We start from the raw sequence: 13,648 nt of genomic DNA, 5'->3' as shown, positions 1-13,648 counted from the left end.
AATTTATTGATGGGATATAGCTAGTCTGACAGCCAAAATAGGGGGCTCAACAAATCACGAAAATGGCTCGGCCATTGCACAAACTGGCCGATCCAGAGCCTTTCCATTCAGAAAAACAAGAATGAGAGGCATTTTCTAAGTTTTTCCAAGCCAAAATGAGATAGCAGACGCTTGCGGGCAATTATACTTCTTTTGCCACAGCAGCTAGCTTGCAATCCTCAATCTTCATCAAAGACGCATAGCAGAATCAAGCACCATGAGCTCCTCCACCTCCCCGATCTCCTCGATGTAGCCCTTCCTGCACTCGTTGCTACAGAACGCATTCTCGCCCCTGCACCCCAAGAAGTATAGCACTAATATCAAAACTTGCACTGCTGTCAAAATTCAAGAACAAGTGAAAAAACTATCGAAACAATGCAAGCGAGAGCGCTTTCAAAACTCACAGATACATGTAGATGTCCCTGTCCTCCTGCAGCCTCTTCATGCAACAGCCGCAGCGGCCGGACGCAACACTGGCCAACGGCGACGGCGACGGCGACGGGTGGTCGCTGAACGGCTCAATGCTGAAAATTGGCTTCCTGCAACCACCTACAGCGCCCTTGTGCACCTCCAGCGTCTCGCCGCCGCCAAGGATGTGCGTCGTCCTCGGGTTCGCGCCGCGCGCAATGACGCAGGTGTACTCTTCAGAGTCTGCAAACTCGTTCACCTCATCCAGGGTGGCGAAGCCGACCGTCGAGCCAGCCTTTTCGCACGCCGCTGCCTTCGGGAACGCCAGCTCGACGAACGGCCTGATGGAATCGAGGAACGAGCTCTTGCATCCAAACTGCAGGGAGCTCTCGTGGGCGGTGAGGGCGTCGACGAGGCCGAGACCGACCCTGGGAGGGCTGGACCTGAGGTTCTTGAAGTCCAGTGGAGAGGTCGGGCTCCAGACCGAGTCAGGATCCACGGCATTGTTCAGGCCCTTGCTGCTCAGCCTCACGAAGAGGCCGGGGACCCTGAAGAAGCCGGCGGGGGCAGTGCTCTTCTGGCCATTGGATTCCACCATGGCTTGGTCTCGCTCGAGCACTCACTGTTGCCTTTCTCCCAAGCCCCCAGGATGAGAGCGAGCTGTCCCTGATACTGAAATGATCACAGTTGGTTGGTTGTTTAGTTGCATGTGAGATAAGATTAGATCAGTCAATGGTGATGAAAGCGGAAAAAAGGTGAAATGAAATTCAGCTTTTGCTTTTTGCTCATCAAGTCAATAGGAGCAGAGAAAAGAAGAAAAAAGGGCAAACAATGATGAGCTCTGCGCATCAAATTACAGAAACAAACAAAAACGAAAAGGCAGGTACTTGAAACAATGGTGGATTTGGTACATCTATGCTGCAGGTAACACGAAGAGATTGGCAGATTGCTGGTTTGAATCACAAAAATCTCGCCATCACAAACTAAACGTGAGATTGAAAATCCAGCATCATTTAAAGATGTTCAAGGCGAATAACAAATGGTAGAATACCACCAACCCTTTCTTCCCTCATTCCTCCAAAATCGTCCTTCCCCTAACTCCTCCCCAACATCTCAGAAGAAAAACTAGAGATGCAGCAATCAACTCATGGCTCCAGCACCGCTGGCATCGCGATGTCTGCGACCATGGAAGGAAATGAACTGGAGGAGGCACCACCGTCCACCCAGAAGCATCTACGCCGCCCGAATCAACAGCCAACGGCTAATGCCAATCGGGAACGGGAGCAGTCTGATCTCAGGCCGGGACTGGGAAGCCAAACAAGAACAAAGACCACAGCGCACGCAACGGCGGACAAGCACAGATCAAGAACGGAAGAGCACTAGCGCAACTTCTGGAAAAACGAGGATCGGCGCAGCCGCGTATACCTCGGCTGGCGACCGGTTTGGCCTGGTTCTTGGGGCTGGGGGCGGTGGCTCTATCGGGCGGGGTGCTAGCTTAAGGAGAGGGACGAGGCTTCCACAGCACTCTGCTTCTCGCTCTAGACTTCCTCCTTCCACATCTGCCTGGCTGGTTTCTTTGTGGTTTCTTATGCGCGGTGGTGTTAATGCGCTCGATAGGAGGAGCCCAAATTTTATAAGAGCTTTCTAAGAAACATCTTTGCAAGATCTCTGTTCACGTTATTCACTCTTGATCTAATAAATTAAGTGTGTAATAAATTATATTTGTACATGACTAAGTAGAGAACATGTATCAACATATTACGGAGGTTTACAGATCTTATAAAATTTATTTGCAGGGACAAGTGTGGGCCACAGGCGTCGCATGCAGAAGCAACAGCCGGGTGCGGTGGCGTCTTCACGGCTCACCACCTTTCTCCCAGCTTTGGCACCCATCTCCTTCTTTTTTTTTTTCGTTAACCTTTTTCTACTCTCTCTCACCCCCCTCTCTCTCGGTTTCTTGGAGTACAATCTCTACCTTTCTGACGGCAACGGCAGGAGCTTTTTTTTGTCCCTTTAACCAGAGGGCAGGAGCTGGTAACATGGTAAATGTCTTATGAGCTGATCATGGAGCGTTGGTTTACCTACCATCAGTCATGGTAACCTGGTTCATGCGCTCCACGAGTCAGGAGTCATGGTAATCCAGTTCCGGTGAGATAGTCCAGCCAGAAACGTGTCCTGTACTTGCGCAGCATTGGTTGAGCTCCCATAATCGTTACGCGTCGCTTCACGAGTCGTGTCATCTCATCATGTGCGGTGTTTGTTTAGCTCTCGTCATGATGGTCGTACGTCTCATGACTAGTTTTGCAGTAATTTATTTGCTTTAACTAGGGTAGGGTAAAGTGCCTACACTAATGTCCCATGGAAAGTGCCTTCTTTGACCGCCATGGGTAACCCTATTTTCACACAGTACAGTAGACTAATCTCAGGCCACGGCCACCCCCCTTCTTTGACCGCCGCTGTAAAAACGCTGAAGCAAATATGAGTGTTGGTCCTTGTCGTTTTCTGAGCTCAGCGACAACCCTAGCGCGACACGTGTATGGCTGTGCTCGTATGTAGCAGAGCATCGTACGGGACTGGAGAGCCGGGAGGGACCTGCTGGCTTTTCCTTTTCTTTTCCTCACCTTTAATAGCGATGGCACATGGTAATTACGGACTTGTCCGATACGACACGGATGTGAGATTACGGACTTCGTTAGGGCCGCCACCATCAAGCACGATTACAAACGGGCCCACGGAACAGTGCCTGAGGAGAAAATACTGTAACCTCACCTTCTACCTTCCGACTCTACGGCGTTAACGTCGCAGCATGCACGGAGCTAGCTAGGTAGAGTTAGGATGATACACCGGCACTATCGTAAATCAAAATATTAACAATAATTGTTTTGCACCAGAGTAAATTGAATTTTAGCACCAATATTATTTTGAATTGTGTATTTGGTACCACCTCATTTAAGTTTGTTGGCATCTTAAACGCAACATAGTGAATAATAGACTCATAATAGTATATTTAATAGCTGTTTATTTGATATTACATCAGTTAGATGAGAGTATTTAAGGTCATACCTTAATTATTTTAATCATATTTACATTTGTGTCTCTTATTTAATAATGTTTCATTTAACACTAAAAAATATTCTAGAATATTCCTAAGTATTACCGTTAACGTATATTTATATGGTCCAATCCTAACTGAAAATGACAAATGTGTCTCAAGGAACCCGCATCGGGTCTCCCTTTAAGGCTATTGGTAGATTTCTTCTAGTCATCTTCTCATCAAATTCTTGCTAACTTGTAGGTTCCTCTTGGGGTAAGTCTCCATTCTCTTATTAAGGTACTTATGTCGCATCCTTTCATCTTTAAGGCTTCGTTTTATCCCTTTGTCCTATGGGCTTCGCCTCATCCCCTCGTCCTTTGGGCCTCGTGTTTGGGCTTCGCCTCCTGAGGTTCGCTACCGCTTCAGCCCTTCAATATTCCTCTCTTCATGTGCTCCCTTCGGGATCATTGCTTGCGCCCTCAGACCTCCACTCCTTTGTTGTATGCCCTTCAGCCTAATCCCTATAGAGCATAAAAAAACATTTGTCTCGACGTTACTCTTGCTACTTTTCCTTTGGGGTTGACTGATATGGCTAAAGTCAACGAACGGAGGCCAATGTAGTATCATTCCCTTAACAAGGGCCCTTCACTGTTTCGTCCTAACTTTGGGGGCCGAAGCCGAGGATCTTTAGACAGTGGGGTAGTACCCTTCTCTTGGTCCCCTCTTCGGCCAGTCAAAGTCAACCCCTAAAAGCAACGAAGTTAACTTAGGATTCGGAAGGTGTATATATATATATATATATATATATATATATATATATATATATATATATATATATATATATATATATAAAGTATGTTTGGTACTCCCGGGAGTATGTACTCCTATATATGTATCTCATAATATATGGAGTATCTTATGTGATAAATGGTATGTACATAGAGTATGTGAGTATATAAGATCATCCAAGTAGTATGTATAATTTTTTAGTAGTTTGCACATATTTTTTTAGTATATTACATTTTATGTACAAATATTAATGTATTATCAAAATCTATTAAAATTGATTGATTTCTTTTCAATTTTTTCATGTAGTTCACATTGGAGTATCTTAGAATGAGTATATAAGTATACTCATAGTGATAAATGAGTATATCCAATTCATTTATGTGGTATATCATAGTAGGGAGTATGTACTTCCAGGAGTACAGACATAGTTTTCCTATGTGTGTGTGTGTGGTGAGAACAAAATATATCCTTCGCATGATAAGATTACCTGTGCGGTTATCACTAAGTGCCACAACACATGCCCTTCGTGTTGGCTACACAAAATAGCTTTTTACGACATCTATACCAAGTTATTGTCACCCTCTTGCAAGGTGTACTACTTGAGGCTTGGTACAAACAGGGCCTGTCGGAGGATTAACTCCTGTCGCAGGGATCCCGAGAGACCCCTTTTTAGAGATTTGGCTGGGGGGATGATCCTGAATAAGTTCATCGGAGAAATAAATTGAAGTGGAAGTAAATGCAACGGCCGGTGGTGGGGGATGATCGACCTAGTGCAAAGGAAAGTAAATGCAACGGCCGGTGCTGGGGGATGATCGACCTAGTGCAAAGGGAAGTAAATGCACCGGAGTTTAGACAGGTTCGGGCCGCACGGGGGCGTAATACCCTACTCCTGTATGGATGCAATAACAATCCTGAGGGAGATCCTTCCAGGATGTAGCTGGTTACAGGAATATTGTGTCTAACTAAGAGCTTAGAGCCCTTTTTCTCTTGGGCAGGGACTATGGTTTTTGTTCCCGGTGCTTCTGTGCTTGATGCTTACGGTCTCTTCTTTGTTGGTTGCGGCACGGTTGACTGCTTGGGCTTGTTCCTCCCTCTTTCCTTCTGTGCGCCGACCCTTTTATGCACTCGCCGACCGTGACATACCCCGAACGGGAAGGAAGGGGCACAAGTTCCAAGATGCCACGACTGAGAAAGGCGTCATCATTTCCTCTGGGCGAAGTGACTGGGGCGGTCGAAAAACGCGGCGCGCGTCCGGTCACTTGTCACTGTGGACGCCCTGGCAACGGGCGCCGTTGAGAGGGCCCACCGGGCAGCCACAGAGCCACCCAGCGTGCCTGCCCTGTCTTGTTCCTCTGCCACGGCAGGGCGGCAGGCGGAACGCCTTGATCCTGGCAACGTTATCCCGAGATACACCGGATGATACGGGACGGGACCCGTGCAATTAATAGTCCCACGCCCCTCTGCCAAAGCATGGCAGGAACTGACGCCGCGGCGGGAGCAATTGGATATGTCAGGCCACGCGCGCTCATTTAATGCGGCCTTGGACCTCTGACAGGCGGACACCTCATCGGTGGGCCCCTTGGGGGCCTCTCTGGGTTGTCAGGGAACCGAGTGCTCGGGGGTACCATTCACCTCCCCGAGCACTCTCTCCCGGGAATGCCTATCTTTGTCTTCGGGGTACCGGGTGCTCGGGGGTACTGGTTACCTCCCCGAGGACTCTCTCCTGAGCATTCGCGCATGATCCTTCGGGGAACCGAGTGCTCGGGGGCTGCCACAAGCAACCCCGAGCACTCTCTCTCGAGCACTTTTGCACAGACCCTTCGGGGAACCGAGAGCCCGGGGGCTGCCACGTGCAGCCCCGAGCACTCTCTCCCGAGCCTTCTCACTCTGGCCCTCGGGGAACCGTGCGCTCGGGGACTGCTACGCGCGGTCCCCGAGCACTCTCTCCTGGAACTTAGCTCTTCTGATCGTGAGGGGACTAGGGTGCTCGGGGATGAGCGGGCACCTCCCCGAGCACTTTCTTCCTGGTACTCGGACTCTGTGGGTCATCGGGGAACTGGGGTGCTCGGGGACCAGAGACTGTGGCCCCGAGCACCTTCTCCCGGAACTTAGATTTTCCTCATCCCGCAGGAGGGACCTCGCAGGATGGCGACACGTGGCGGACGGCTGGCCTGGCCTCGGGACTCAGGGACCCCCGGTTCCTGATACATCGACAGGGCCGGTGCCCACTGAGATATTGCAGGAACACTTTTGACAATGGTCGAAGCATTGGTTGTGATATCCCATCGCCACATGTAGTACTCAGGCCCACCGTGGCGATTGTGCCAATCGTGCCTGTCGAGAAAGTGGATGCAATCCTTGTGAAGGTCTGCAAATTCTTTATCTCTTGGGAGCACAAACCATATGTAATCCCAACTCTACAGGATGATCTTACCGTGAAGCTCTGAGGCTTGGTACCAGCCTTCGCATGCTGCAAAGTTGTTAAGCATATAGCGGTCCACGAAGCTGAACGGTGCTCGCGGAGGTGGGACCCATCAAGTGTTCTTAGGAGGTGAAATCCATAGCTTATCGGTGCAAATGAGGAGCATATGGCCCCCTGCCTGAATGATGTGTGCGTCCTCTCCATTTTTGGGCCATACTTTCGCTTGTGCTACCAATGCACCACCATGATGCCTCCATGAAGTGTTCTACCGTCTTGAGGTAAGAGTCACAATTTGCATAGATGATGATATAGGTGCCTTCTTCAGCCTCTGTTTTTGGGCACATGAAGAAACCCCTCAGGAGTTTTATATGAGCCCACTCCGGGAGTCTTGGTAGTGCAAAGGTCTCCGCCGTCAGCGGGTTCACGATGACGGTTGCGAAGTCATCATGCCAATCAAATCCTATGAGGTAGCTTGCCTCATTGGTTGTAACCCTCGATCTCCCTCCTGCAATCGTTAGGACGTGCATGCTAAAGAGCCTTTCTTCAGTCAGCGAGTAGAAGAAGACCTCGCTCAATCCATGGACCTCGTCGCTCTTGAGGATCCATAGGGCAAACTACAAATGTTCTTCGTTGCGGATGTTGTTACGCCATTGGGTGCAGACCGCTCTAAAGGACGTGAAGTCTCTCAGCTCATTGAAGCGATCAACAATGCTTCGAAGGGTAGGGCATGGAAGTCATGCCCATTCCATGGCTACCTTTAGAGAGGCTTAAGGTAGGTGGATGCCATTCACCTAGGAGTGAAAAGGAGTGCTAAGCAAGTTTGAGCTCCTGTGAGGTTATGAGGGAATTATGGCGGTAGGTTTCATATTTATAGACGGTGAGTTAAGTCAGTTTTTAGGAGAGGAACAATCACATGTACTTTGGAGTTAAGTGGTAACGTTTGCGATTTCTGATGGAATTTCAGGGGTCACAATACCTCCGTCGCATACATTTTTGGCACCATACGGCGGCTGGGGAGGTTTCTAGACATCACCCCCCTACTTTTTCACCCACGTATCACTCCCACGTCCCATAATTTTTGCCACCCAAACATGTTACGGATGTTACTAGGGTTGTGCGTCAGGAAACGTGTCACCTTACATGTGATAGTTTGCTTCGGGTTTTCCTCTCATACTATTTGGGTGTGGGATATATATACAGGTGACCCCCCTTGCAGTAATTCATTCCCCGCTCCCTTTGAGTTTTTACTTCCGTCGCCCCTTGCCTTTACCAAGTTCTATGGGGTGCTCTCGACCCTTCGGGTAGCCAACCCTTTGTTCTTTCTAGTTTTTTTCCTTCCTTCCCTTTGGCAACATGATGAAGTCTGTGCTCCAACACGCCAATGACAAGGCTCCTTCAACATCGTACTTTGGGGTTAGCCGATGCACCAATGAATAGATTGGGCTACTGGTGGAGAAGGGCTGGCTTCGCAAAACCAATGACACCTGGGTGCCTTCTCCTGAGGAGTCAACCCCGCAGTCATGCAAGTATGAAGTCATGGTCTTCATCGAATTCTTTGTGGACGGCATTTGCTTCCCATGGATAGCTATGTCGGTCAGTGTCTTAGATCGGTATGAGCTGGAGATCCAAAAGTTGACACCGAACGCCATCATTCACCTATCTGCTTTTGTGTGGGCTTGGCAGTCCCAAGTCAGCAAACCCAACTCCATAGCCTTCGCGTACCTCCACTACACGCATTGTTAGCCAAAGAATCTACAGGCGAATAGGGAGGATTGTGTATCCTTCATTCCTTTGGGGGGGAGGGGAGGGGGAGGTGGAGGTGCCTGTTAAGGCTCCACGGAACTAGTGGGGTAACGATTGGATCGAGTTTTGGTTCTAGCATCGGGTCCTTAAAGGATTGAAGATGTCCTCTAATGCCAAGGAAATCCTCTTCTGAAGGAGGCTGAAGGTGGAGTTCACAGCTATCATCAAGGCAAGGGTCCAGGCCATTGCGACGATTATGAAATGTCTCGATTTTCATGATCTCGTCGAGGAATACTACACAGCTGGTGTTGGCCCACTCTCCTTCGGTTGGAAGTTTAATGAGCCACATGCGGAGTCCTCAGATGAACTTTAGTTTTCAAGACTCATCTTGAAGGAGCGCCGGGTAAGCTTGGGTACCCCCTTCGATATGGATTCCGGTCAATTGTTTGGATTGTTTATTCTTTATTTCAGGGAGCCCCGATGAGGTTGTGGTAGAAGCAGAGGTCCTGCTTGGGCCGTATACGTGGCTTGAGCATGACGAATTAACATCGAAGGTGAAGGGCCCATGGCTCAGTCGCCTTATGGATGCTCGCGGCCTTGTCTACGGGTTCGTTTTCCACCCCCGGAAGGTACGCAAAGGTGGAAAATGATGGAGGTGGTCACCGATGACACCTCTACATTTGTTGCTGCCTCTAAGGTTCAATGTTGCCCATCATGGCTCCAGGACTTCTAACGAGCCGAGCCATAAAAAGCGACAAATTGTCCCAACCGCCGAAGGCCACTACGAAAATCATGGGACACCAACAAAGCTCGACAACAACGATGCAGCGGCCTCCTTATCTACCCTGTAGGTCTCGGTGGCCTCCCCAATTGCTGCATCACCTCTCACCATCCTATCTCCTACATGAGAAGATGACCCTATGACTTGAAATTCCCTTCGCAAATTTGACTCAAACTCAGAGGATGACGAGGCCGATGCAGGTGAAGCCTCACCTCCATCTATGGCCCCAAAAGTTCTCCCGATTATTGTCCTCCTGCCCACTCAAACGGCTTGGCTAGAGAGAAGATGTCAGCTAACTTTCTTCTATTCTTATTTTTATCTCTGGTGGGCTTGATCTTATGCTTTGTTTTTGTAGAAGAGAGCGCATCTCCACACGATAGCCACCCGGTGCAGCTCGATCGAGGGAAAGGCAAGACGCTGGTGGGGACTCTTAATATCCCACAGCTAAGCAGCGAGAGGCGAACTACCTCAAAGGCTCTTCTTGCGCTTCGTGAATCGCTTTAGCAGACACAAATCGAGTTGAGGCTACAAACTTTACCTCCGTTATCCTGATGGACCATCTCATTATCGCACACATGAAGGTAAGGCTTCATGTGTTTTGTTTGTAATATTGTTACATCGACGTTGACTTAACTTATTTATTTTCTAAAAGGGTCTAGTTCTGGCACGGGGGCCCAAACAATTATTTCCAATGCCCGATCCCAGCTGGACAAGACCTTATCCAAGAGCCTGCATGCCGAGGAGGAGGTCAAGGACATTCGGGCCAACCTCGATAAGGAGCACAACCGGTGCTCACCTTGGAGGGTGCCCTCGAGGAAGAGAAGAAGCGGTGTTTCATTTCTGATGCTACCCTCGAAGGGGGGGGGGGATAAGTGAAGGCTCACCTCTGATGCCGCATCGAGGTATTGAAGGATAAGAGGCCCACCACAGAGGCCGGCCTCAAGAAGGAGCAGGAAAAAATACTTGGTTCCGATGCTGCCCTCGAGTGCGAGAAAGTGGCTGACCCGAGAGGGGGAGTTGGCTATTCTCATGAAGGATATTCATGCTACCTTAGCCATGAAATCCACACTATTTCATAAGCTGGGTGTGAGTGACACTCCCCCTTCTAGGCGAGGCCAACCTTCGGGGTGCCCACGGGTGGATTCATCATGCCAATGCTTTTCAAAAGTCCGGCGTGTGCAACTTCAACGACTTCTGCGCTGGGGCATTCATCAAAGCCACCATCATGGCTTTGAAGGCTATTGTCTACTCACACATCAAAGCTCTTGGCATGTCAAGTTATGAATTCCCAATGGAAACTATGGGTGAAGGCTGCGAATTGTGGGGTGAGGGCATTTGTTCATGCCTTCTTCGAGAACTATTGGTACTCCCATGACCTGACCGAAGCATTCACTGGTGCCCAAAATGTTAGGACCAGTACCTTTGCTTTGGTGGTTGTTGTGCTCAAAGGATTGCGTGGTGGGCACATGATGGAGGGAGTCCAGAGCGAAGGAGTCAACATTAGCGGCGCCCAAGTGTGAATCTTTGACCCTATCTCCACGAATCCTTCAATTAGGTTCTAGCATAGGTCATAGGCCGAGACTTTTGCTTTGCTTTTGTAAACAATTCAGTCCTTGTCCAGTTTTTTGTAAGACATGCTTTTGGTAATGAAACAAATTTTTGTTGACCATACTTCTTATGCTTTTTTCATTCTTTTAGTGTTTCAAATGCACTACCGACTGAGACCCTCATCCTTTTTTTAGGCGGGAGAAGACCCGATCATCAGGCCCCGACCCTAAGAGGACTTTATTAGATGTAATGTCTTTGAACACGGAGAAGGTCTTTATATGCTTCGTGTGACCTAGCGAAGATTTCTACTTTGGTATCCCGATGGGATTTCAAAGAATATTATCACGAGCAAAGGGCAATTCAGGATGCCTATAACGTCGAGGCTTGAGAGTTCTGGAAGAATTTTGACAATTAAGTACTAGAAGCTCGAAGGAAGCGTAGGGGTGCGCAACCTTTTTCAGAGCAGAGATCCTGACCCTAAGGAGGAGCATGATGAAGAGGACTGGTCAGCTGTGCTTAGCATGTTTGTCAATGAACCATAGATATAGGGGGATATTCTCGGGTAATCCTTCGGGTATCTCCGACCGATCCCCTAGTCCTTTGTAATCTTGTAAAATTATCTGTTGTAATAATGCATTGGCAGTTTTCTTCATGATGTATCCCACGACTACTCTATTCGAAGCGAGTCTTCTGATTATGAAGTCCCCCTTTATCGTGGTTAGATATGTGATATCAAACCCCGTGGTGCTAGCCTTCACTGCCGTTATTTCTATTTGGCTCATTTTTTACATGAGGTGGTTCCCTAGATCCCAACTGCCCAGGAATCTTGAGGTAGTCACCTTTCGGGGCAGCCATAGGGGAGTCCTTAGACTATTTCCCTTCATATGCGAGTTAAAATTGGATACTCTTTTCAGGGAATTAATTTTCATTCATATATGGATTACACAAGAAGACTGTCTCATTAAAAACTTTGCACCCTGTAGAGGTCAGTTTAAGGAAACAAATCAATCTCTTCTATGTTAGTCGGAGACTATGGATAAGCAAGAATCATGGCCCAAGATGCCTTATCTCCAACGGAATCAAGTTCAGACCGAGTTCGGATCGATGTTGTCACCGTTCAAATAGAGTCTGAGTCACCCTTGAGCCCTATCTCCTCTGGGTATATAAAGCACCCGAGACCCCTCCCTTTGAGCATCCCAAAGCTAGCCACCAGTTTAGAGCCGAGAGTCACCGAGTAGCTCGTTGTCACCACGCCAGTGAAGAAAGTCGTCGCCATTGATCTCGATCGTCGTAGCCCAATCACCGCCACCAAAGGGTTTGCTAGCATCGCAGGAGTGTAAGGAAGCTTCTAGAGGCAAGCTCGACCGTCGTTTGTCACCAGAGCTTCGTCCACAACGCCGACCGAAGAGAACTGCCGTTGTGCGCCATCGCCAACTTAACTAGAGTTTTCCCCGAGCTTCAACAAGAGTCTAGGTGAGTTCCCCATGAGCACGTGTTCCTGTTCCACCACTCATCGTCAAGATTAGGCCACCGGAGCACCGTTCTAGCGAGGATCTGACCATGCACCACCGCTGGAGCTGTCTCCGTTGCTGAGCCACCTCTATTCTGCTCGAGCCGAGCGCGGGAGTGTTGTGAGCCGTTCGATCCAAAACTAACAGCCAAGATTATATTTGCATACCCCTTCGGTTTTGATCCCAATCAGCCGATAACGTGGCAGCCACGTAGGCGCATGCGTCCGACGTGTTTGCCATGTCATCAAGCCACCTCATCTTAAAGAGCCACGTGTCAAGCCCAGTCAGCGTTTCTTTTATTTGTTTTAATTCTATGCTGATGTCATAATTAGTATATATTGCTCAATAAATAAATTTCCAGTGTAAAAATAATTAAATAATAATAATAATTAGGAATTAATTTATGATAATGTTTAATAATGTTTATTAGGTTTATTAATTTTGTTTAATAGTTTTTAAATAGTTTTATGATTCAAATAAATACTAGAAAATTCCAAAAAAAACTTAGAAAATCATAGGTGGCTTTAGAAAAATTCTTAGCAACATAAGTTCATCTATAGATAATCTTTTTAGTCTTGTGTTAATCTTTAGAAAATCATAACTTATTAATCGTAACTCTGTTTTGACCCGTTCTTTCGCTGGACTGTCCAAAAAAGTGTGATCTTGTATGTGATGATGTTTGTTATGTGATATTTGGTTCTTTTTGGATCTTGGTGTTTATGTGTTGTTGTTTTTCACATATGTTGCGAGTAGACGCCAACGTTCAGGATGAGCTAGAAGATCTGCAGGATCAGGATTTGAAGACCCAACTAAGTTCGATGAAGGCAAGTTGTGTTCTTGAACATATTTATCCTAATTATACAAATATTTTTTTTACAAACATGCATGCTAATAATATGTTGGGAATCCCATGAGTTAGTTTTTACCCTAGTTTTTTCTTATCATCCTTGTCGCCATAGTATGGTTTTGGGTTATGAAAAGGTGGATGATGTTTAGCCTTAATTTGGGATGGAAGTTATGATAATTGCTCTACGAAATTGATAATGGTCCTATGTAACAATGATAAAATATGATGTAGCAATTATTGTAGCAATATGGCATGTGGATTTGAGCATGTGGTATGATTAGCATTGTATGTATTGATGCAAATGTGGTAGTCTTGCTCAAATCTAAAGACCGGTTTGTGGGGTGACCTTTCTGTGTTTACAGTATCAGCACAAGCCTGGTATGGGACGGACCTAGCAAAATAATTTACTTTACTCTCAGCATAGTGTAGGCCACGCAGATGAATGGGGAATGGAAGGATGTACTTCCTTAGATCCGAAAGGCGCAAGAGGGGGCTTCTGTTATTGAGGTGGAATCACGCGGTAGTG

General features: G+C 47.6%; 1 protein-coding gene across 3 annotated transcripts; it reads right to left on the bottom strand.

The window, feature by feature from the left end:
- On the bottom strand, positions 1–2,116 carry LOC133919440 (FCS-Like Zinc finger 8-like). 3 transcript variants are annotated; one of them, XM_062363837.1, is made up of 3 exons: positions 1,359–2,116; positions 444–1,119; positions 1–331 (listed from the first exon to the last, which is right to left on the bottom strand). In XM_062363837.1, the coding sequence occupies exons 2-3, from the start codon at positions 1,043–1,045 to the stop codon at positions 229–231; spliced, it is 705 nt and encodes a 234-aa protein (XP_062219821.1). In that variant the 5' UTR covers positions 1,046–1,119; positions 1,359–2,116; the 3' UTR covers positions 1–228. The 3 variants fall into 3 exon arrangements, with proteins under 3 accessions (XP_062219821.1, XP_062219831.1, XP_062219813.1); XM_062363847.1 differs by having other exon boundaries at positions 1,506–2,116; XM_062363829.1 differs by having other exon boundaries at positions 1,873–2,111.
- Positions 2,117–13,648: the final 11,532 nt, after the last annotated feature.

The sequence above is a fragment of the Phragmites australis genome, chromosome 1, assembly GCF_958298935.1.
Source record: "Phragmites australis chromosome 1, lpPhrAust1.1, whole genome shotgun sequence".
Classification (NCBI taxonomy): Eukaryota; Viridiplantae; Streptophyta; class Magnoliopsida; order Poales; family Poaceae; genus Phragmites; species Phragmites australis.
The sequence above is the reverse complement of the archived record's forward strand: the minus strand, read 5'-3'. Positions and strand labels throughout refer to the sequence as shown.

Excerpts from the sequence above, each read along its gene's own strand:
- LOC133919440 (XM_062363837.1), bottom strand. The coding sequence starts at position 1,045 with ATGGTGGAATCCAATGGCCAGAAGAGCACTGCCCCCGCCGGCTTCTTC. Across the intron at positions 332-443 it reads AGGGACATCTACATGTATCT|GGGCGAGAATGCGTTCTGTA; the intron begins GTGAGTTTTGAA and ends CTTGGGGTGCAG.